This window comes from Garra rufa, chromosome 10 (assembly GCF_049309525.1).
Source record: "Garra rufa chromosome 10, GarRuf1.0, whole genome shotgun sequence".
Classification (NCBI taxonomy): domain Eukaryota; kingdom Metazoa; phylum Chordata; class Actinopteri; order Cypriniformes; family Cyprinidae; genus Garra; species Garra rufa.
This window is the reverse complement of record NC_133370.1, coordinates 29,783,157-29,808,191: the sequence shown is the minus strand read 5'-3', so window position 1 is coordinate 29,808,191 and position 25,035 is coordinate 29,783,157. Positions and strand designations below refer to the sequence as shown.

Genomic DNA, 25,035 nt, shown 5'->3' with positions numbered 1-25,035 from the left:
CTCAGTCATTAAAGTCATTAAAATGGCATTAGTATCGCGGCAAGTTTTTAAAAGAGAGAAACCGACTGGTCTTTTCTCAATTTAAGTTCAAGTGCTGTTATTTATTATATGTATTATTTATTATAATAAAAATGTTATTTCTTTGTTTGTATGTATGGAATCTCACATTTGTTTTCACATTGGTATTATTGTATAATTATAAATAATATAATTACTGCTCAGAGCCAAAGATGAATTTTAACACAATGAGACGTCTGACATCGAGTGTCGATTTGAATATCTTCGTATTGTGACATTACTTGAAAATTTGTATATAAATAAATGGAGCGACATTTTCTTTCTGCTAAATTGCCAAAAACAACCAAAATACAAATTCTATTTTTAATACAGCCTATATACTACTTTCATATGACCTGCTGATGTGTGAAAGTGTCCAGTATCTGTAGGTATTTTTAGCAATTTCAATTTAAACCGTTGTTTGTTTTAAATTAACTGTCAATTTAACTGTCAACTTACTGTATACAAAGTATTTGACCTTTAATTATTTCTAGTTATTACTGATATTAGTTTTATGATTCATATACAGGCTGTTGTATGACACATCATGTGACAGCAGTCATAAGCTGTGACTGAAATCCTCAAGGCAAAAAAACATTGTAATATTTGTGTTTCAATTGTAAGACAAATTGTCAGTTGTCCAGGTAAATGATTGTTCTGTTTTTCATAATAAAGTCAGATTTTGGCATTTCTTGGTGTCAACAAGTGCAGTTTCTTTGCATTGCCTTTGTGCTTTTTTCTCCCTCCTATATCCTGAAATCTTTTTCAGGTTATTTCATCTCTGTCATTTATCGGTCTAATGTAATACATTCATAGCCTATTGATATTCTAATTACAAATATAGAGAATATCAAGGTTGCATATTTAACCTACACGCTTAAAAATAAAGGTGCTTAAAAAGGTTCTTCACAGCAATGCCATAGAAGAACCATTTTGGTTCCACAAAGAACCATTCAGTCAAAGGTTGTGTAAAGAACTATCTCTTTCCTACCTTTTTATAATAATGCCTCAAAGAACCTTTTGTGAAACAGAAAGGTTCTTCAGATTTTAAAGGTTCTTTATGGAACCATTTAGACAAAAAAGGTTCTTCTATGGCATCATGAAGCACCTTTATTTTTAAGAGTGTAATTAAAGCTTTATGAAGCTTAATAAAGCTTTTATGGCTCCACAGTTCATAATTTTCTCCATTTCAATGTAAATGTCTATATTGACAAATTTTGAATATACAGTATGTCATTGCAATATGTAGGTGAAAATCATTTGTGACCCTGGACCACAAAACCAGTCATAAGGTTAAATTTGACAAAACTGAGATTTATACATCATATGAAAGCTCAATAAATAAGCTTCTATTGATGTATGGTTTGTTAGGATAGGACAATATTTGGCTGAGATACATCTATTTGAAATCAGAAATCTGAGGATGCAAAAAAATCAAAAAGACTGAGAAAATCACCTTTAAAGTTGTCCAAATTAGGTTCTTAACAATGCATATTACAAATAAAAAATTACATTTTGATATGTTTACAGTAGGAATTTTACAAAAAATCTTCATGGAACATGAACTTTACTTAATTTCTTAATGATTTTTGGCATAAAAGAAAAATCAAAAATTTTGACCCATACAATGTATTTTTGGCTATTGCTACAAATATACCCCAGCGACTTAAGACTGGTTTTGTGGTCCAGGGTCACATTTGAGATGGTACATTTGACAAATCTAAGTCACTTCTATATAATTCATCTAACATGTATATACAGTGTATAGTTCATCTAATATACATAATTTATCTCCAAAGAAGAGCTGTTTTTTGTTGTTGCCCTGAACAGTTAACCTGCCTACTGAAGTCCTTCAAGTCCCACTATTTTTCTCAGCATTTTTGTGCATTTGAACCCTTTCCAACAATGACTGTATGATTTTAAGATTCATCTTTTCACACTGAAGGACTCATATGCAATTATTACAGAAGGTTTAAACATTTACTGATGCTTCAGAAGGAAACACGATGCATTAAGAGCCAGGGTGTCAATTTTAACTTATTTTGTCTTCCAGGGAACATGTATTTTCTGTATCTTCTGAAGGGGAGTACTAAATTTAAAAAATATATTTAGGCAAAATAAGAAAAATGTACACATCCTCATTTTGTTCAAAAATTTTCACCCCTCTGCTTTTAATGCATCGTTTTTCCTTCTGGAGCATCAGTGAGCGTTTGATCCTTCTGTAATAGTTGCATATGAGTCCCTCAGTTGTCCTCAGTTTGAAAAGATGGATCTCAAAATCATACAGTCATTGTTGGAAAAGGTTTAAATACACAAAAATGCTGAAAAACCAAATAATCTGTGGGACCTGAAAGACTTTTCTGAAAAACAGCAGGCAGTTTAACTGTTCAGGACAAGCAATGTACTCATGAACAACTTTCACTAAACAAACAAACAAAAAAGCAGCTGTGGATCATTCAGGTAACAACACAGTATTAAAAAGAAGTGTATGTAAACTTTTGAACAGGGTCATTTTTATAAATTCAACTATTACTTTCTCTTGTGGACTTTGTAAACATCTATATATGTTTACATAGATATGTGAAATATCTTAATTAACTGAATAAAAAATAACATACATTTTGTATGATCCCTCTTATTTTGGTACAATAATTAACATTTTGCAGATTCTGTTTAATATATACACATGTACACACACCACACATTTCTACAAAAATGTTTGAAACATATCCAAAAGATTAACTCTAATAAACAAGCATCAAATGCATGATATCATGCACAATCATAAAGGTGTTCATAGTTTTTCCCGTAATTTATTGGATGATGTACAGCACTATACAGCTTATCACATGCCTCATAGCACACCACATCCAATTAAATGCTATAAAACATTTTTTAATCCTTGATCATTCCACATTGTCTCACGTTTTCTTTGCTGGCCTTACCAATGTTATTAATTACTCATTGTTATCAGGCTCTTTTCATCATCTGCTGATTCTTCACTCATCAGTAATGCTCAAGTATTATACAGACGAACAATCAGAGGTGAAGAAAAGGCAAAGACAACACTTCATCTCGAACAAAATGTTTACTCACTAAGTCAAAATGATCTAACAATTACGTGTGCATTGTAAGGCCTGTCTGAACTGTTCTTAGATATTACACATCAGGTGACCTCAGGGATAATTTGCGTTACTGCTCAGACAGATGGCTCTTAGGATGACTCCTATTGTTACTCCTTTTTGTATTTTTGTTGAAAGTAGGTGGAACTATGCCAGCTCAATGCTTATCACAAGCATCACTTTATGAGTGTGCATGGGAGCCTTAACACTTTAAAAAGCAGTCTCAGCCTCTCAAGCTTCAGTTCGCCTCAACACTTGTTACCATCAACTTCTCCAGATCCTAAACAAGAAGCCAAGACAGAATCAGGATGAATGCCCAAGCTCTGCAAACCACGGGCTTTGTAACAGGCGCCGTAGGTACAGTTGGAGTTCTTGCTGCCACGGTTATGGATGTCTGGTGCAGCGATTACCAGCAGGAGAACACCCCAGCTACCAACCAACATTATAGAGGCCTGTGGAAGGACTGCGAGGTCGGCCAGTCTGGACTCTCCGAGTGCAAAGCTCTCCACAGCCATCTGAGCTTCTCAAGTAGGTTGACATTCAGGTCTATTTTTGAACCTAACATTGAGACTGAAATGTATTACTTTTATCAGAAGTGTTGATCATTTTGAACTTTTTTTTGTTATGGGGCTGTGTGCTTTTTGGGAACTGCTAGTCTAACAATGCAGGACAATGATTTTTAAAACAATTTGTAATATTTAACTTAAGTTTCTTAAGTCTCTGAGGCAGGGTTGCCAGGTTTTCACAACAAAACCGTCCCAATTGCTACTCAAAACTAGTTATTCCAATCATGTTTTTAAAGAGGTCGCATACTGGGGGCTAAAATACAATTTTTTTGGCAGGGTTCACCTAGTAAAATTCACATTTCAGAGGCTAAATATTGCGTTGTTGCTGTCACTTTAACCCGAAGAAATGAAAAACAACCTGTGACAAGTTTTAAAGTAGCCTAATTCCGTGTGGAAATACATGTGAGGTAAAATAAATTTTTTGGCAGGGTTCCCTGGTAAAATTCACATTTCAGGGGGTAAATATGACGTTATTGTGGTCGCTTTAACCCACATAAAAACAACCCATGACAACAGTGTTAAGTAGTCCAATTATACAGGAAAACTGGACTTGGCAACACTGTTCTGAGAAGATTTATTGTCTATACTTAAAGACATAGTTCACCCAAAAATGAAAATTGCCATTGTTTACTCAACATCATTTTGTGCCATTATATGATAAAAGCCAATAGGAACCAAAAGTTCAAAATATCTTCTTTTGTGCTCTACAAAAGAAAGTTATAAAGGTTTGTAATGACATGAGAATGAGTAAATGACACAATTTTCATTTAGGACAAAATCAAAGAAAAAGCACTGACTCAGAGGTATTAATGACCCTCTAACTAATGTTCTGCATTTTTATCTTTTTTCTTTCAGGAATCCTTCAGGCTATAAGGGCTCTGATGGTATTAGCAATCATAGTAGCTGTGATTGCAATGATCATCGGATGCTTCTGCCTAAACTGTGTTAAAAGCATTAATATGATGAGCAGGACCAAGCTGGTGCTAGCTGCAGGGATTTTGTTTATAATTGCAGGTAAACAAATGTTTATTATTACTCAGTATCTAAATTATCTTTCAGTTTGTTCCTATTATGTTTACAAACATAATTCCCATTATAATACATCATCTTTGTTCTTTTCAGGCGTTTTTGATATTTCTGGATCATCAGTGTATGCTGATCAAATAGTGCCTAGTTTTATGATGCAATACCCAACTCAATACTATCAAAACTCAGGAGAGAAGGGAGGAATACAATGTCAGAATGGCATGGGCATGGGCCAGAGCACAGGCCAAGGCCAAGGCATGGGACAAGGCATGGGACAAGGCATGGGAATGGGCAACGGCATGGGCAATGGAATGGGCAATGGAATGGGCTCTGGCATGGGCAACGGCATGGGCAACGGCATGGGCTCTGGTATGGGCAATGGCATGGGCAATGGTATGGGCATGGGCATTGATGGAACAGATTCATTTGGTACCAGGTAAGATGAAAAACATAAATTTTTCACCTGCACATAATTCACAGGTGCCTGTCAAGTGCTGAATGCATAACTTCCTATCTTTTTTCTGAATGGTCAGGTACACATTCGGCCCAGCCCTCTATATAGCCTGGATAGCCGGAATTTTGTTAATTTTGGCAGGAGTTTTGAAGTGTATTGCATTCAAAGCAATGCAACCGTAAGTTCATTTCCAACATCTATCTATCTATGTTCTTATTAAGCTGATGGGTTGTAAGCTAACTAGCATGTTCTGTTTTAGCACCGGTGATGCGAGAGACGGATATATTTACAACGCCACATCCCAAGGCAGGGGAGCAGATGATGACTGTCGTCTCCAGAGAGTGAGGGGAGAACAACAACAACAAATTTAGTGAAAGAAAAAAATGATTTTTTTCTTATTAATATTAGTTATATCAGACCTATGGTATGCCTTGCACTGAAGAAATCTTCTTGGGTGTGAAGATGTTACAAAAATTGCAATGTGTTAACTAATTTGTAATGTTTCTACTGAAAACAGTAGTCTTGATTAAGGTGATACAAGGTGTGTGACAATTTGCTGTGTGAATAATTTGCTGTTTGGAATTATAATAAACCTTTGACACAACTGTATTTGACACGTAGAAGCTGTTTTACTAGGTCTAGCACTAAACAATTTATTCAATTTACAGAATGTAGAGAAGAGAGGGGGAGATTTTTTTATGATAACATTGCTATATTTTTAGGACAGAAGACATTTACAGTATATTAAATAGAGACATATCACAGATTTGTATTTTTATATAAAGCTAATTATAAACTACTAACCTAGACCCAACTGCTAAAAGAACACTGACAATTAACACTTAACAATTTATTTTCATTTCATGTGATATTTATAAATGTTCTAATATTTTTAGTATCAAGAATTTTACAATAAGATTTTAAATATTGAAAATATCAAAATGTAGTTTTGCAAGCATATAACTTTTTGTCCTTTTGTCATTTACATTCAATGTTAAACTAAAAAAAAGTCGGAGGAACTTGGATTCTTCACAACGTAGTGCTAAATGTCTCAGGAATCCTTTACAACATCTCTAAAAAAGGCCATCGAGCATACCCAGAAAAAAACTGGTCTCACTGCAGATGTCATTTGTGTGATCCCTGTAATTATTAAGCAATGTTAACACACAGTAAATCTGTAATATGATAATTACAGTTAATCATTTCTTAAAATACCTTCTATCAGGTGTGTTTTCCTTCAGAGCTTCACCTGTCCTTGTGAAAAAATCAAATCTTCTTTGGAATGAAGGCGTTTTGGCTTGACCCTGGTTTGAAAGGGACTTCATACTAATTTCTGAGCACACTGCCTGTGAAATGATTAATAAATCTAATCGTGACTGAAACACAATCATTGTGGTCTTTTCTAAATTGTATATACAAAATACTTCATAGTATATTAGAGTTTACATTCAATTTGATTGAAATATTAAAAAAGTAATCATGTATGCTTACAGTTCGAGAAGTAACAGCCATTGGTTGTAGCCTGAAAAAAATATTTTTAGATGCATTAGGGTAGCTAAGCATATATTACATAGATACAGCCCTAGCATAACTGCTCTTGAATTCCTATTAAACACACTTTAAGTCAGTGGAGAGTGAGTGACTTGGTGAGTAATTTGAAAAATGCAACACAACATCTATTCAAATTAAACTGAAACATATTTAAATAAAGAGGGGGTTACCTTTGTGGCAAGGCAGGATTTACAGTTGCTTGTCTGCTTTCTGTGGTATATTGTGAGGCTGAAGCCAAACCTAATACACACACATACAAACAAACACTAACTTTTAGTATTTAAAATTTACCAAACTGATTGAATTTCCAAAGACACATAAATTGCAAAAATAAAACTATAAAATGAGCCTAACAAACCAGTATTTGAAGGTTGATCATGGTTTGTCATTGGGTTGCATACTTGGGATTCACAGCACACGTCACTAGCATCAACCAGGTTGGCGTCATCAAAATCATCCCAATCATTTACTCCTTGGTCAAAGGTCATATCAAGAGAACCACACCTGAGTTGGTCAGAGTCAGCATTGTGCTCTGGGTTTGCATGCGCAGTATAAACACTGGCTTTATTAGCACTGATTCTGTGCATCTGTCCATCGTTGTGTGGCTCGAGCTGACTGTGAATCGAAACCCCTGAAAAGATGATTTATAACATATTATTTCAGTTTTAGGAATGTTCATATGAAAAGTAACAAACAACTAATGCTCTAAAAAACATACTTTGAGGTAAAGCAAAAGGTTGAGGATCTTCTAATTCGGTGTCTTCAATTTCAGAATAAAAGTCTCCCAGCTCATCATTGTAATCTGTAAATAGTTTGACAATTGATAGTTGAGTTATTACACTTTTTTACATTAATTAAACCCAGAGATAATATATTTAACCAAATGTAATGAGTAAAAAGTAATGTTTTTCGAGTTGAATATACTTTAAAATATAATTTATTTATGTGATGCAAAGCTGAATCTTCTTCAGTCATTACATATACTGATTTATCATCAATGTTTGAAACAGTTGTGCTACTTAATATTTTTTGGAACGTGAAACCTTTTTAACAACATACACTACTGTTTAAAGGTTTGGGGTTAGTACTTTTTTCTTTATTTTTTTGAAAAAAAAAATAATAATACTTTTATTCAGAAAGGATGTGTTAAATTGATTTAAAAAGTGATAGCAAAGACTTACATTGTATCACAGGTTCCAAAAAATATTAAGCAGCACAACTGTTTCCAACATTGGTAATAAATCAGCATATTAGAATGATTTCTGAACGATCGTGTGACACTGAAGACTGGAGTAATGATGCTGAAAATTCAGCCTTGCGTCACAGAAATAAATTACAATTTGAAATAAATTAAAATAGAAAAACGTTATTTTAAATTGTAATAACATTTCACAATATTACTGTTTTTTTTCCGTATTTTTGATCAAATAAATGCAGCCTTGATGAGCAGAAGAGATTCCTTTAAAAAACTATAAATCTGACTGAACTTTTGAACAACAGTGTATATACGAAAATGTATATGTATTTCTTGTAGACAGAGTTGAAAGGAAACATTTCTCATTTAAACTTGATGTAATAAAATGAATAAAACTACAATGTGTAAAACAAAGATGTACATTCAAAAAACGAAATAAAATGACAAAATTAAAAACATTTAAAGAGTAAAATAAAAAGAGAACATAAAAAATAAAAACTGTAATAGTATCTGATAAAATAACACTGATTTAGCCTCACATTCACTCTCACTGCAGTAATTTCTGTTAATAAAACTATGAGGGTATGTGATTGAGAGTAAACATACCATCATGGTAAGACTCAAATGATGAATTCACATGTGGAGTGTGAAAACTGGCCTCTAGCTCCTTGATTTCATATGGACTTTGAGTGTAATGCTGACTTTCCTCAAACCTTTAGAGTAAATGTGAACATCGATATCAATATCAACTTCATTAACATTAATAAGCTAATTTTTGTTGTCAGCAGAAAGACCAAATACTTCTTGGCAGTGGGAAGTGTGTCTTTGGGCTTGTATGAGAACTGCTGCATGCTTACAGCTGCTGTCTCATAATTCATCCTCATCTAAAGAGAAAGGCAAGAAAACGGGATTGATACTACGACACTATACAGCATGGATCACATTTTCTAATGGTTATGTACAACTTTTAACAGTTCGAATTCTGACCTTTAAACGCTTCACAGGAGTCTCACAGAGTACCTCATTCCTCATTTTTAGATTACTGAGGTATGAGGTGAAACTTACAGACCTTGTCATCACTCCAACTTTGCCTAAAAGAGAAACCAGATGAATCAAGCCGCACATGTAATGACAGCACAGTCTAGGATCATCTAGAGTCTCACAGCAGTCGTGTCCACAGAGCTCCTTGTTTTTGCAAACATGATGGCATTGTCTCTTAACTGTATTGAGAGCCACTGGATCTATGAAGAAAACAACTATATTAGGTTGAATACAATCTTCAAAAGTATCCAGAAAATTAAGCTGTAATGTTTGAGCCAAAAGCATTTATATGTTTATTCAGTTTCAGCAAATTTATCAGAGAATTTACATCTGATATTAATATTCATCTCAGGGGAGAACTTTGAAATTTGATCACAAGTGGTTACAAAAAATGTCTTTGAGATGAATATAACAAACGCACGTAATCGTCAATGTGTTTCACCCACTTTTCACTAATGATTTAATCACCAGTGATGCATGTTTCAGGTCTAGGTTAAATGTATTTTCTATTTTATCTGAGCTTTGATCATATTGTGATTATGTCGTCTAGGAGTCTGACCTCTGTTTAACGAAGTTGGAGTTGGAGTTGGAGTCAGTGTAGTGTCTTGTGTCTTCTTTGTGTCATGAATCCTCTGCATTCTCCATGAAGGCTTCTCTCTAATGAAGGACTCAGGTCCAAACCTTTCCACTCCCGAGTAGTTGACTCTGTACTCTTGCTGTACGTCCAGTCCCACTACACAATCAACAATCATTAATTATTCTAAAATATTACCAGAGGACTCTAAATGTAGATGTTAAAGCCAAACATATATATAACATTTTATTAAATTACTTTATCTGAACATCCAAAAAGCCTTTATGGCTTGTTTAAGTGCTACTTTGACCACTGACCATATTCAGAGCTGATCAAATGAATGCTGAGCTCCTCTCCCTTTGGTGTTCTTGTCACCTCGATTCTCTTTGACCAGCTCCCATTTTTCAAGAGCAAGGCAGACCTTGAAAAAAAAAAGATGCATCTCTTCTAGTTATTTATAATTTAATGAAAAATAACCTTGCCTTTGATTACTAAAGGGGACCTATTATGCAAAAATCACTTTTTTAAGGTGTTTTAACAGTTGTGTGGCCACAGTGAGTGAAAACAACGAGCCTATAATGGTAATAATCCCAATAAATTATACACAGTCTCTCTGAACAAGCGATCCCAGATTTCTCCCAGCGTACACTTCATCGTAAGGAGAAATTGCAAGTGTTGCAATTGCAAAGTTAGGATACATCAATGAACATAGGAGTTCTATGACAGTTATAATCTCAGTTACTGATTATGTGCTTTATTCAATGTTAAAAGTGTCTAATGTGAGTTTGAATATAATTTTGCGTGACATTTATGGCCATACTGAAAGCAACAACAGATAGCTTGACTCAGATCTTGAAAACTTCACATACACACTCTGGGACGTCAGAAACGTATATCTTGTAAAAAGGGGCATAACAGGTCCCCTTTAAATCACAAAGATCTTACTGGATTTTCTGCTGGAAAACAACATTATTGTCACAGTCTCCAACAATGAGAGTGACATAATGGTGGTCTGGTGCTGTCTTTTTCGATGCCAACTCCTGGAAATTCTTCAAGTTCACTGTGACAGAAATCTCAGCTGTGGACAGACTGCATCTTGGAATCTAGGAAAATATTTTATTTAATACAATTATATATACATTAGTAAAAGTATGATGGCTCAAACTGCAGTCTTTCTTATTATCATTAATATTTTGAGATTAAAATGTGATACGATCTAGGAAAACTGATCGGATGTCGCACTGGGAAGTTTTCAGGAAATTCGAAGAATTCCATTTTTTGTCAAAATTAGGTTTTCATTAAATTATTAAAGTTTGTTATTATTCATTTTAGTGCAGAAAAATTGTGATTTATTGCAGCAAGCAAAAATGACTGTGTTTTTCTCTTATGTTAAGAATGTGCTGCAGAGGTGCTTTCTCTTAACACCACAAAAACAGTTAACTTATCAAAATAAACCACATAACAAATTTAATCAATGCACATTTCCCACTAGTCCCATGTAAACTATGGCACACAAAGTTTTTTTTTGGAAAGGGCTTGAACCCAGCTTTCATTTAGTATCAAAACCTAAAAAAGTGTTTTCCTAGATCACATCACAAACGTATATGTGAAAATATGTATTCAAGTTCCTGTAACAGGTTGCAATTTTCAACAATTTTTCATGCAAATATTTTATGTAGTCTATTATAAAAGCTGCAGTGCATTCATAATAATTATAAAATAATTAACAATAGGCAGTTTAAGATAATTGTATATAGAGAATAGCAGGTTGACCAATGTAAAAATTAATTAAATAAATATATAAACATATATAAAATGTTACCTGTTCCAAATTAACTTCATATTTTGGAAGTCTGCTGACAGCTTCCTTAATCTGGTTCCCAAATGGAGGGTGTCGGTTCACAATCTGGCAAATAAAGGGTTATATTCAATAATACTACTGTTGCAACAGAAAGACTTCATCATGAATGTGTGTTTCTAAACCTCTAAAAAAATAGCAAGATATTTTGGCTTACCATCTCTAGTTCTCTAGGATTGGTCTGCTCAATTTTGCTGAATGTTGTAAGCCCTGCATTCACCATAGCATTGGCCAGTGTTAATCCTGGAAAATAAGACCACACATATAAAATCACACACATTTAGCACAACAAATACATTTTTTAAAGGAAGTTTTTTTTATTATTATTTTTAGAAGTGCTCCCTGACCTATCCTCTCAAGCTGCCTGGAGACATAAGGCGAGTTCTCCCACAGTTTGGCTCGAAAACATTTGGCAAGAATTAAAGAGTTGAGTTTTGCTGAGAAATTGGATTTGGAGTGATGACTGAGAAACTCAGTCAGATCTGTCAGAGATCAAAAGCAGCATTTCGTTTTAATCTATGCTAAGTAAAAAGTGGCCATGTCATCAGACAGAGAGAACAAAAGCTTAAAGAGAGATGTGTAAATAACCTACATCTGCTGACTCTGTTTCCATTTCTGAATATTTTTCCAGTGTCCTGTATGAGTCCAAACTCCTGAATGGGGATGCAGCCAAGTTGAGCTTGAATCAGACTAGGATAAGAAAGTAATTGCATGCATAAATAAACAAATGTGCAAGCCATGCAATCAAGGCGTAAAACTGTACATCCAAACAAGTAATAGCAAGACCTTACCAGTTCACTTTCATGTCATTACATTTGATCTTCCCTTCCATAGGAAACCTTAAAAGAAAATATTACAGCTTAAATGATTTAGTCTACTTATTCAGTCCATTAGCTACACTGAAAAAGATGGTGCTGAAAAAATTTCACTCAGAAATTGGTAATCAGTTTCATAAACAACTACAAAGAAATACTGAATTAAACTAAGAAAAGAAAAAATCTCAAATTGACCTGATGGTGGTTCTGTTCTTATCTTTGTTCAACGTGTTCAAGGTTTTCCTCTCGTTTATTCTCAACTGCACATCACTAAATTCCTTCCCCTTTGATATCATTTCAATCTAGAAAGTGAGAAAAAAGATAATATCATTAAATGATGTTTTGAAGCAGTGGATCAATGGATCAGGAAATGCTGCAAGAACAGCAATGCTTTCTTACCAGCTCGGGTAATGTCTCTGTTCCAGTCACCCTACTGAACTGCTTCACAGTGTCAAAGGCAACACAGTACCTGGCCATGAGTTTTCCAGTCTCTGTGTATGACCATTTCATTTATATGGACATTGCAACCAAAGACATTAAGTCACTAAAATGCTAATTAAAAGAGAAAAGGAGAGCTATATCAAACTTCATATATTTTAACAGAAAAAGTGCATTACTAGTGACCTGTGGGCTTGATGTTGATGTCTTCATCCATGGTAATCAGGTTGAAAGAGGCCAACGAGTTGAGGTTCTTCAAGCACAGCTCTGAAACACAGTGTAAATCATATTTCATAACACATATTTGCTCAGTCTAGTCAGCTTTTCAAATGAATTATTATGAACTGACTCATACCTTGTAATTTAGTTTCAATTCCACATTTGTCAAGCTCAGGAGAAAACCCTGTGACAAAATATGAGAGACTAATAAAGAACAGCTAGCAACACAATTGATGTTTGGGATTTAAGGTTTAGGATTTACCATAGTGTTTGGGGTTTTTCAAAGCACGGATATACAGGAAGGTGGAGCGGATCCAGTCTAGAGCCATGTTCACGTCTGATATAGTTTGAAGAACTATCTCTGCATTCAAGTGCTCCACCAAGTTTGTATGCAAGCTGAAAATAGTCATTTTGTTGTATTCATCACATACATAGTCAACACATAAATCAACTAGTCTATATCGTATGTTTTGGGAAAATAACAATTCTTCTGAGATTGAAGAAAATGTGTTTTAGATGGAATATACCTGCTCTCTATGCTGTCTATGCCACTCAAGAAGTGTGTGTATTTGTCCTTTGTCTGAGCTCGGGTCATGATCACTGCAGTTGCTGTTGTATCAAACTAAACAAAAACCAAGGCCAGTGCGTGCTGTAGTCTCAATCTTAGTACTGTAACAGCTGTATGTTTGCATTTCCAGATTAGATTTAGCCTAGGTGCTTGAAATCTAACCACTGTCACTTATTTAATCCATAAAAAAATACATGTTTTGTGGGTTGGTTTGATAGGTACATCTCCTCCAATTTAACACAATCTAGATTATTTTATTACACGGCTCTTTGGAATGCTCGATTCTGATTGGTCAGTTGAGACATTTGCAGGTTCGTTCTTTTCAAATAATCACCGCTCCAAAGTAATAACGCACAGCCGGTACTACTTGTATGTTTAAAATCCCTCCGTGCCAACAAAGATTACCGTTTGGCGCCATCTTGTGACAAACACTGGGCAACCACAATTAACAATGGAAAATTTCGACATTAATCTATTTAAATTGTCTTACTAACATACATAGTTTGAATGTTAGTCACGTGGTACTATATCGTTTCGCGGAAGGATAAAAATGTTAATTAAAAACAAATATGCCAATAAAAGGTTTCAAATTCATATTCATGTCCAATTTTTTTCCTTATGTGGCAAGTAGCCGTGTAATAAGCGGGATAATGTACAGGCAGCCGGTAGTTATCGCAGAAATAAGCCCCGACAGTGTGATCAGGACCGCGACGCGAAGCGTCCCTTACATGACCTACACACATAAATACGGTGCCCGCCAGGGGACACCTTCGGTTCACTTATGTTTGTCGTGGCCACGACATATAAACTCGTGGGAACATGATATTATGTTGTGGCCACGAGATATTAATTCGTGGGAACGTCATATTAACTCGTGGGAACGTGATATTATGTCGTGGCCACGAGGTCATTTTGTCGAGGTAACGACATCCTTATGTCGTGGCCACAAGATGTGATGATGAGGGAACGAGATCCATTTCTCGTGGCCACGACTTATTATGTTGAGGAAACAACATGCATTTCTCGTGGGCACGAGTTTTAATGCATAAACAAACCTGCGTGACCATAGTAACCCAGGATTAGCCTATCAGAGATAGGTTTATTAATATTTTATTTTTAATTAAGAAATTATTATATTAATTGTTACAGAAATTAATACAATATTAAATTATTATATTAACAATGGGCGATGCTGTATATGCGAATGCTGATCTGTCTGTGCGCAATGTAGACATGCATGCATCCCACAGTCTTATTATCTCCTCTTTCCGTAATATTTGTAGGCTATTATTAGTTTATATTCGTTATTTTCCCCTTCATTTCGATCTCTTTACTTATACGTTCTGAATGTAGGTTCTATACCTGGGATTTTTACTGGAATGCAGTTCAAAGGCTGAATTGAACATATATTGTATTTTATTTAGTCTAATTAATAGACAAATATATTTTATTTAGTCTAATTAAAAGACAAATATAGTGTTTCAGTGAGAGTAAATTATTCACGTAGTTTCATCTGGAAATCATTTATCGTCACACCGTAAAATAGGCCTACAGGACATTTCTATTAACTGATCGTCTTTTTTCCGTATTATTATTATCGTCATCATTATTATAATTATTATTATTATTGTATATATTTTTATTTTCATTTATATTCGTTTCACTACGTGAATGATTCATTCGTCAGTGAACAGTATAGTATTATATAGTCTAGTATCTTAGACGAAACAAAATAAAAATATGTTCAATTCAACCTTTAAACTACATTCCAGTCAAAATCAGTCATGTCAAGCATTTACAGTAGCCTATCATTTCCATATACGTTAAGTAAAGAGATGAAAATGAAGGGGGAAAACGAATATAAACGAAAATAGATAAATATATAGGCCTACAATAATGGGCTAATTATAATAATTAATAATAATAGAAATTATTAAAAATAAAAATAAAATAAAATAGGCCTATTTTACGGTGTGACGATAAATGATTTCCAAATGAAACTACGTGAATAATTCACTCTTCACTGAAACACTATATTTGTCTATTAATTAGACTAAATAAAATACAATATATGTTAAATTCAGCCTTTGAACTGTAAAAATCCCAGTCATAGAACCTACATTCAGAACGTTAAGGAGATCGAAATGAAGGGGGAAATAACGAATATAAACGAATAATAAAAATATTACGGAAAGAGGAGGATCAGTTAATGGACAAGACTGTGGGATAAAATGTTTCCTGTAGGGCTATTTTATTTGATGTACTTTATGTAATATTTATTCATGATAAACTTTTGAATATACTGTCTACATCGCGCACAGACAGCATCAGCATTCGCATATACAGCATCGCCCATTGTTAATATAATAATTTAATATTGTATTAATTTCTGTATCATCATCGCATCTTGTGGCCACGACATAAGGATGTCGTTACCTCGACAAAATGATCTCGTGGCCACGACATAATATCACGTTCCCACGAGTTAATATGACGTTCCCACGAATAAATATCTCGTGGCCACAACATAATATCATGTTCCCACGAGTTTATATGTCGTGGCCACGACAAACATAAGTGAACCGAAGGTGTCCCCTGGCGGGCACCGTACATAAAGACTTTCAGAAGAGAAGTCCTAAAGCCATGCTCTGAATTGTGTTAGCAGTACCTGAGGTCTGCCAGCTCTCCCGATCATCTGTAAAAGGTCAGCTTCACTGTATTCTTCACATGAACCTCCAACATAGTGAAATGTGGATTTGATTACCACAAGGTGGGCTGGCAGATTCACACCCATGGCTAAAGTGCTGGTTGTAACTGAATAAGAGGAAGTAAGAGCTTTTCTATGTTTCCATGTGCTTTTTTTCATAGTTATGTACTAAATAATCAAAACTAAATAAGTGAAAACACATTTGCAGAACCTACATAGCACTGGCAAGTCACCCACAGTAAATGCTTCTTCAATTATTTTCCTGTCTGACACATCCATGCCAGCATGATGATATCCAATGCCACAGATAAACAGATCTGGAAGAGGTATAAAAATAAGTGTAGTACACCTTTAAAAAAACAATGACCAATGCTTTAATGAATCAAAAACAGCAAAAAAAAAAAAAATCACATTAACATACACACCTCTGAGTTTTGCATCAAGCAGAGAGTTTGCATATTTCATCAGTCTATGAAGGAGATTTTTGAGTTATACTAAGTAATGTCCACATTAAGAGTAAGCTTAAAAATAATAAGCATCTTTGGTAGTTGAACCACAACATGCATTTCACGTTTTATGTTGCAGCCTTATGTTAAATTGCTTTAAATATATTTTTTTCAACATTAATCTACACTTCAGACACCATATTGACAAAGCAAAAAAAGGGTTGTAACAACTTTCCAAAGTAATTAGAAAAAAAAAAAAACTGATATAATTAATTGCATAAGTATTCATACCCTTTTCTAGGACATTAAAAATTTAGATCAGGAGCATTATGTCGCTTGTAGATGTTACTACACTTCGAGTGAAGTTAACCTGTGGCAAATTTATTTGAATGAGCATGATTTGGAAAGGCACACACCTCTCAACAAAAGGTCTAATAGCTAAAAATGCATTTCAGATCAAAAACCAAGCCCTGAGGTCAAAAGAACTGCCTGTAGAGCTCAGAGAGGATTGTGTCAAGGTACAGATCTGGGGAAGAATTTAGAAAAAATTCTGCTGCATTGAAGATTTAAAGAGGCATGTAGCCTCCATTATCCATAATGGAAGAAGTCTGACCAACCTAAGCAATTGATGGAGAAGGGCCTTGGTTAAACTGATGGCCAAGAAGCTGACAGTCACTCTAGCTCCATGATCATATGTGCAGGTGGGAGAAACTTACAGAAGGACAAACATCAATGCAGCACTCCACCAATCCAGTCTTTATGGCAGTGTGACAAGATTCAATCCTCTCCTCAGTGAAGACACATTAAAAACCCACTTGAAATTTGCAACAAAGCACCTAAAGAACTCTCAGATTGTGAGAAACAAGATTCTCTGGTCTGATGAACTTCAATTCCAAGCATCATGTTTGAAGGAAACCAGAAACTCATCACCTGCACAGTAGCACCCTAACAATAAAGTGTGCTGGTAGCAGCTTCATGCTGTGGGGTTGTTTTTCAGCAGCAGGGACCGAGGGACTCCTCAGAGTAGAAGAAAACCTCAATGTCCCAAAATGTAGAGATTAATGAAAACCTAGTCCAGAGCATTCAGAACCTCAGACTGGTTCACCTTCCCATCAGGACAATGACCCTAAGCATACAGCAATACTCTGTGAATGTCCTTGAGTGACCCAGCCACAGCCTGGCTTGTACCCAATCAAACATTTCTGGAGAAACCTGAAAATGTCTGCCAGCCCACATACCAGCTGACAGAGCTGAGATGAGAAGAAGAACGGCAGATAATTGCCAAATGCTGATGTGCAAAGCTTGCTGAAAAGACTTGAGGCTGTGAAGATGCTTCATCTAAGTGCCACATTAAGGGTACGAATATTTATGCAATGTATTTATTTCAGTTTTTAAATTTTAATAAATTTGCAAAGTTGTCACAAACCTGTTTTTTTGCTTTGTCATTATTGTGTATGGAGTGTAGATTGATGTGGAAAAAGTTATTTAAAGCAGTTCAACATAAGGTTTCAACACAACAAAATGTGAAAAAAATAAAGGCACTGAATAAATAGCTTTAATCTCCAAACTAAAACTGGAAATGTAAATATTTACAGCCTATGTAATGTGACTATAGTACCTTTGTTTGTGGTCAATGCCCATAATGAATCTGGCATCCTTTGCAAGCACAGAAGCAGACTGTTGAACTCCTTTTCTTGTTGAGCAAAACTGTTAAATTCAAACAAATGTATTGTATCAAATGTTTATTTTAAAATACACAACCCAACACATTTCCAATCACAAAGATTTACTTACAACAAGGGTTGGTTTTTGATCAGAGTAGGTCTGAATAATGTTGGCCATTTTGTAGTTGAGAGAAAGATCAAACCTAAACTCATTCTGATTACTTCCAAAGGGGAAGCCGAGCACCACTTTCCTTAGTTTCACAGGTCTGTGACTCTCATCCATCTCCAGACAAGTGGCAGGCCCTGACTCATCCGAAAGCCATTCAGATACCTTTAAAACACAGCACAGGAACAATCTAAATTAACCTGAACATAGATTCATCTGAATCACTTTGGTACTTCCTGAAACAACTTACATCCTGGATGTTTGGGATGGTAGCTGAGACAGCCACTAATCTCATGGATGCTTTTGATTCTGGATTTACAGCCAGTCGATACGAGTGCATGGTTTTCATTCTGCTGACCACAACTTCAAGAGTGGCTCCACGGGTTTTGTCTTTGACCACATGTATCTAAAGACGATATGTAGACAAAATGTCATTCATTAACAAAACACTGACATCTATTTTCAAATAGATCACATTGGAGGAAAATAAATCAGACCTCATCAATGAGGAAGAGACTAACAGATGGCAATAAAGAGTTATCCCTCCACCTCCTTGTCATGCTGTCCCATTTTTCCTTTAAAGGGAAAAAAATCTTTCAGTCTTGTTGAAAAGATGTTTTATGTTTAGACTCTTCTTTATGTGGCAACTTACAGGAGTTGTAAAAATTAGATGAGCATCCTTGATTTCAAAAAAGTCATCAATCTCTGTGTCCCCAGTTAACTCCTTGCACTTTAGTCCAAGGGGTCCAAATTTCTGTTTCCAGTTTTCAAAACGCTGACTGCAAAGAGCCTTAATTGGTGCCACTGAAGTAAAAACAAAAAATGTCAAACAGTATTTGTTAAAAAAGTCTCAACTAAAAATGCTTAGTTATTAAGCTCAAATTACAAGAATTTGCATAATTGTAACTCACTGTACACAGCTCTGACATTGTCCCAGGTGTCCGAAGCCTCAATCAGTAGTCGAACAATGGCCAGCTCAAAAAGCACCGTCTTCCCAGAGCCCGTAGGAGCACAGGCAACAAAGTTTTTATTGGTGTACAGAACCTGAAACAGAACAATAATCTGCCACATACTGTGTTTATGAAGTTTACATTAAACAGATATAAATGCTAGACACTTACATCATCCAGTGCTTGGGATTGGACATAGTTAAAGTAAGGGAATTCTTTAAACACACTTCTGAATTTAGCAGCTTACACAAATATCAAGGAAAACAATGAATGTGACAATAAATGCATCATTCACAGCACAAAGGTATACATGTAATTGAAAACAGCCTAAAGGAAAAATTTTAAGTCCCCATGAATTTTTCATTTGATGAAATATTTGAAATATTTCCACCCAAAAATATTAAGTTTGGGTAGGACATATTGAAGAACTTGTCTTGGTTAACTGGACAACAATCTGTGTAGTGCGTTTATAATTTTTTATGCGAATATTGGCTAAAAATGAATTTTGTCAGCATTTAGAGTATACTTGCATATACTGTAGATTAGATCAACACTAATAAACACAAAAAACACAAAAGTTTTTATTTTTATTTTTAATTCATTTTGTCTTTAATTATATTAAAATGTATTTTTATTAGCTGGGGTAAATGAAAAAGGATACGAATTTCGGAGACTGGACGTAGTGTTCCTTTTCCAGACAACCCTTGAAAAACAATATCAATATTAAAACATGCCAAATATTCACAACACAAATTGTTCTCTATGTACAAAAGGACTGCATAATTTACTCTATATTCTGGGAACACACAGCACAATTTTCAAAGTCATGGGATCGTTGAAATGTCCTTTGTCTGGCAACATTACATATTCTTTACGGTATAAATTAAAGGCGACATCAGATGCCCATTTTCCACAAGTTGGTATGATTCTTTAGGATCTTCATGAAATGTCTGTAACATACTATGGTTAAAATTCCTCAATCATCACGTAAAACAACATCCTTTTATCTTGTCAAAAACAGCATCATAGCGACCCATTTCGGTGCATTTCGGTCTCTTTAAATGATAATAAGCTGCTGTTCACCATGCTTCCTCTCTTCTGTTTATTGTGTATTCAATGGCACGTTTTCATCAAAAACAAAACAAATCCACTGTGGCCTCTGTGGCTCTGGGAGAAAATAAAGACTCTTATGTTTACTTTTACATAGATACTACAAAACACCTGCATTGCTTACGAGAGCCATTATTGTCGCTACAGCTGTTTAAGCGCAGAGAAAATGGTGGACAGTGTACAACTGACCACAGCACGTAAAAGTGATTTTTGCATCCAATGTCTCCTTTAAAATTTAGATTGCTGTTGTTAAAGCCACAAAAGTTATTTAGTCAAGAGCACTGAGCGATTTTCTTTTTTTGGAAGTAACATTATGGACACCAACAGCAGTTCAGTTAACACTACCAGTCAAAGGTTTTTGAACAGTAAGATTTTTTATGTTTTTTAAAGAAGACTCTTCGGCCTACCAAGCCTGCATTTGTTTGATCTCAAATACAGCAAAAGCGGTAAAATTCTGAAATATTTTTACTATTTAAAATAACGGCTTTCTATTTGAATATATTTTAAAATGTAATTTATTCATGTGATCAAAGCTACATTTTCAGCATTATTACTCCAGTCTTCAGTGTCACATGATATTATTATTATCAATATTTAAAACCGTTTTTTCAGGATTCTTATCATCATTATACATTATATCATTCAAAAGTCTGGAGTCAGTATTTTTTAGGGGTTATAGAAATTTATACTTTTATTTAGCAAAAATGCTTTAAATTGATCAAAAGTGATGATAAAGGCATTTATAACGTTACAAAAAAAAATTAAAAATTCTATTAAGCTGTTTTCAACATAATAATAATAATAATAATAAATGTTTTTGAGCAGCAAATCAGAATATTTGAATCATTTTTAAAGGATCATGTGACTGGAGTAATGATGATAAAAATTCAGTTTGGAAATTACATGAATAAATTACATTTTAAAATATATTTAAATAAAAAACAGTTATTTTAAATAACTAATAATAGTTTTTTTTAATAATAGTTATTTGTTTAGTTTTTGCTGTACTTTGGATCAAATAAATGCAGGCTTGGTGAGCAGAAGAGACTTCTTTAAAAACATTAAAACTCTTACCTTTCAAAAACTTGACTGGTGGTGTATTATGTGTTCAGCTATAGAAATGCGTATGTGCACAGGGAAACTGACATCGCCAACTACTGGCCTGGCATGCATAATACAGTGTTTTTAATAATTTTTGCACATCTGTGTAAACAGGGATCATGGATGGTGTAAATCATGCAGTGTGTACCCAGCATAAACAGTACAGAAATTTAACTTTAACAGGTAGAATTGCGGGTTAAATTTTGTGGCAGCTTGGACTAACTTTCTGTCATGACATTCCAGCTAACTAATAGTGCTTATAAAAAAAAAATATATATAGTATTATATTACCTTCAAATTCAGCAGGTTTGGGACCAAAATGGTGATTATGGTTTGTTTTTGAAGATACATCACATGTTTGTGCTGTTCCGCCCAAGTCAATAAAGGGACTACAAGTAGCAACAGCATGTGTAGTCTGCGGACCGGTGGTTGTCATAGCAACCTGACCAAGGAAACCAGTGTCATTTGTTGTTGACATCATCTGATTTGCGATACCGTCTTCATCATTCCCAGAGATCCTTCTTGTGGGAGCTCTGAACAACCTAGATTTACAATGCAATGCAGTCTGTTTACTCACATATTGTTCTACTGCCAATATCCATTTCAAACACAAAGGACTGCTTGCTACATCAGCAAATTTTGTTAACTCAATCAAGATGTAGCAAACATTACCGAGTCTTGAAGGGAGGAGCACTGGCAGTAGGTAAAGGCCTTGTTCCCACAAAACCGGTCCTGTCGACAGCCTGATCTCGTTCATGGGTCCACAAAACAGATTCCTCCAGCTCATGTGATTTCACAGTCTGCCTTTGGACACTCGCGTTGGGATTGTAAATAGGTTTTTGTGCTGGAGGCAGAAATTTCTTTGATCTCTGAGAGTAACCTTCATAAATGAAGAATGAAATAAAGTTAATGAAATAAGTAACACCCTCCCTGTAAACTCATACACACAAGACATCTTTTTTTTTTTTTTTAAGAAATTTGTATCTATTGATCTATCTATATGTTATATAGATGGAGACAATCATGTAAGAGATACATACATCTCATGTACATATGAAGTCAAAAGTTAACATACACCTTGCAGAATCTGCAAAAAACTAATTATTTTACCAAAATAAGAGGGATCATACAAAATGCATTTTATTTTTTATTTAGTACTGAATTGAATAATGCATGTTACATAAAAGACGTTTACATATAGTCCACAAAAGCATAGTTGAATTTATAAAAATAACCCTGTTCAAAAGTTTACATCCCCTTGATTCTTAATACTGTGTTGTTACCTGAATGATCCACAGATGTTTTTTGTTTAGTAATAGTTGTTCATGAGTCCCTTGTTTGTCCTAAACAGTTAAACTGCCTGCTGTTCTTTAGAAAAATACTCCAAGTCCCACAAATTAGTTGGTTTTTCATAATTTTTGTGTATTTGAACCCTTTCCAACAATGACTGTATGATTTTGACATCCATCTTTTCACACTGAGGACAACTGAGGGACTCATATGCAACTATTACAGAAGGATCAAACGCTCACTGATGCTTCAGAATGTAAAAAAAAATGCATTAAGTGCTGGGGGTTGAAAACTTTTGAACAGAATGAAGATTTTTTTCTTAATTTGCCTAAATACCATTTTTTTTTCAGTTATTACTGCCCTACAGAAGCTACAAAAGATACTTACAAGTTTCCCAGAAGACAAAATAAGTTAAATTCAATTCGGCTCTTAATGCATTGGGTTTTCTTCTGAAGCATCAGTAAGCGTGTGAACCTTCTGTAATAGTTGCATATGAGTCCCTCAGTTGTCCTCAGTGTGAAATGATAGATCTCAAAATCATACAGTCATTGTTGGAAAAGGTTCAAATACACAAAAATGCTGAAAAAACAAAGAATTTGTGGAACCTTAAGGATTTTTCTGAAAAACAGTTTAACTGTTCAGGACAAACAAAGTAACTCATGAACAACTATCACTAAACAAAACAAAACCCAGCTGTGGATCATTCAGGTAACAACACACTATTAAGAATCAAGTGTATGTAAACCTTTGAAGGGGGTCATTCTTATAAATTCAACTATTATTTTCTTATGTGGATTGTGGACTAATATGTAAATGTCTTTTATGTGAAATATCTTATTCAGGTCGGTACTAAATAAAAAAATAACTCTTATTTTGATAAAATAATTAACATTTTGCAGATTCTGCTTCAACTCTACATAGATAAATGCACACATCCACACCCTTATTAAAAACAAAACTTTTCAACCTGAACTCTTGATGCTGATTAAAAATAAAAAATTAACATGGTATGCTGCAAATACCCAAACCTGTAATTTTATTTTAGCTTAATCCAAGACTCACTAAATGAGAATAGGTGTGCTGCCTCTCCCTGGATGCCTTGTGTTGCAGGTATTTGTGATAAAAAGGGTGGAGCATCAAACATCCAGGATTGCTGTCCTTGACATAATGGCTTCCTAAAGAGTCATATACAAATAACCAGTTTCTCACTTTATTCATTCTTAGATATTTGGCGTGTCTCTGATCAGATTATGTGTAAAGGCCTACTCACACTTTATGAATTACTGGTCCGTCATAAAACAGGTTATCCACTGACGAAACGCCTTCTTCTGAGTCTAACATCTTGTGGTTGCCATTGCCATCCTAAAAGAACAACTGTGATATAGAACATTGAAATATGAAGCTGTTATTAGGCAACATACTAAAATAAGACAAGCTATTTACTGTAGGTTAACGTTACTGTGAACCCTCGAGTTTAGCTTTTAGCTAACGTTACCGGCTATTGTTTCTCTGAGGTAAAATAATTAGCTGAGCGAGTAAGGTAAGCGGTGGAATGTCTTTTGGTACACTCTGTTTGGACAAAAAATAGTAAAGTGACGATTAAAAGTCTAAAACATTACATATACATAAATTAGATCTAACAAAACGGTATTTGTGAGGAACTCTTAGTAACTGACGCCCTCTTAAAGGCGGCAAGCGCGAACCCGCGAGTTGTGTGAATCGCGCGCAAGGTCATGCAGTCATCATTACTGCATTAAACATTGTCATTTTAATACAGAAAAAAACTGATATTATCTACTGGCATGTCCCTTGCAAGGCTCTACATTACATTTAACTGGTTTAAAGTACAGAAAGACACAATATTATAATTAAATTCATAAAAACAACGCCTTTACATTCTTTAGTATGATACTAATGACTGTCTGACTAGACGTATCTTTAGGGAAAAACGCATTTGAAGGAATTTGTTGTGCTTCCCTAGGTCAAACTTGATGTTTATATGCATTCATGACTTAGCACAAAACATTTAGCTGTGATATACCTGGTTATGAACGTTATTATGTTCTTAATAATTGGCTGAGAGTGCCATTGCCATTCTTTCTGCTTATCCTCTTCTG

The 25,035-nt window shown here is 34.7% G+C and overlaps 2 protein-coding genes across 2 annotated transcripts; one reads left to right on the top strand and one right to left on the bottom strand.

The window, feature by feature from the left end:
• Positions 1-3,487: 3,487 nt before the first annotated feature.
• Positions 3,488-5,596, top strand: cldn18 (claudin 18). The gene is made up of 4 exons (XM_073849420.1): positions 3,488-3,707; positions 4,601-4,759; positions 4,868-5,207; positions 5,485-5,596. Exons 1-4 carry the CDS (start codon positions 3,488-3,490, stop codon positions 5,594-5,596), a joined length of 831 nt encoding a protein of 276 aa, XP_073705521.1.
• A 415-nt stretch (positions 5,597-6,011) lies between these two features.
• Positions 6,012-24,259, bottom strand: hfm1 (helicase for meiosis 1). Its single transcript, XM_073848810.1, has 39 exons — positions 24,189-24,259; positions 23,981-24,093; positions 22,301-22,508; positions 21,920-22,170; positions 20,079-20,120; positions 19,589-19,659; positions 19,379-19,511; positions 19,120-19,271; positions 18,965-19,042; positions 18,718-18,873; positions 18,432-18,632; positions 18,256-18,344; positions 16,617-16,660; positions 16,407-16,508; positions 16,153-16,298; positions 13,444-13,538; positions 13,179-13,312; positions 13,053-13,100; positions 12,884-12,964; positions 12,659-12,750; positions 12,455-12,561; positions 12,236-12,283; positions 12,037-12,134; positions 11,792-11,926; positions 11,602-11,687; positions 11,409-11,492; positions 10,532-10,689; positions 9,904-10,007; positions 9,572-9,745; positions 9,135-9,227; positions 8,959-9,062; positions 8,773-8,855; positions 8,578-8,684; positions 7,495-7,578; positions 7,135-7,407; positions 6,947-7,016; positions 6,717-6,747; positions 6,441-6,571; positions 6,012-6,365 (listed from the first exon to the last, which is right to left on the bottom strand). Exons 1-39 carry the CDS (start codon positions 24,257-24,259, stop codon positions 6,299-6,301), a joined length of 4,344 nt encoding a protein of 1,447 aa, XP_073704911.1. The 3' UTR covers positions 6,012-6,298.
• Positions 24,260-25,035: the final 776 nt, after the last annotated feature.

What these genes read in the sequence shown, in the direction of transcription:
- hfm1 (XM_073848810.1), bottom strand. Translation starts at nt 24,259, where the DNA reads ATGTTAGACTCAGAAGAAGGCGTTTCGTCAGTGGATAACCTGTTTTAT. An exon ending in GTTTTCCAGCAGAAAATCCA is followed by an intron (nt 10,008 to 10,531) that starts GTAAGATCTTTG and finishes TTTTTTTTCAAG; the next exon opens with GTCTGCCTTGCTCTTGAAAA. An exon ending in TCCAACTTCGTTAAACAGAG is followed by an intron (nt 9,228 to 9,571) that starts GTCAGACTCCTA and finishes AACCTAATATAG; the next exon opens with TTGTTTTCTTCATAGATCCA.
- cldn18 (XM_073849420.1), top strand. Translation starts at nt 3,488, where the DNA reads ATGAATGCCCAAGCTCTGCAAACCACGGGCTTTGTAACAGGCGCCGTA. An exon ending in CAGCCATCTGAGCTTCTCAA is followed by an intron (nt 3,708 to 4,600) that starts GTAGGTTGACAT and finishes TTTTTCTTTCAG; the next exon opens with GAATCCTTCAGGCTATAAGG. An exon ending in ACAGATTCATTTGGTACCAG is followed by an intron (nt 5,208 to 5,484) that starts GTAAGATGAAAA and finishes GTTCTGTTTTAG; the next exon opens with CACCGGTGATGCGAGAGACG.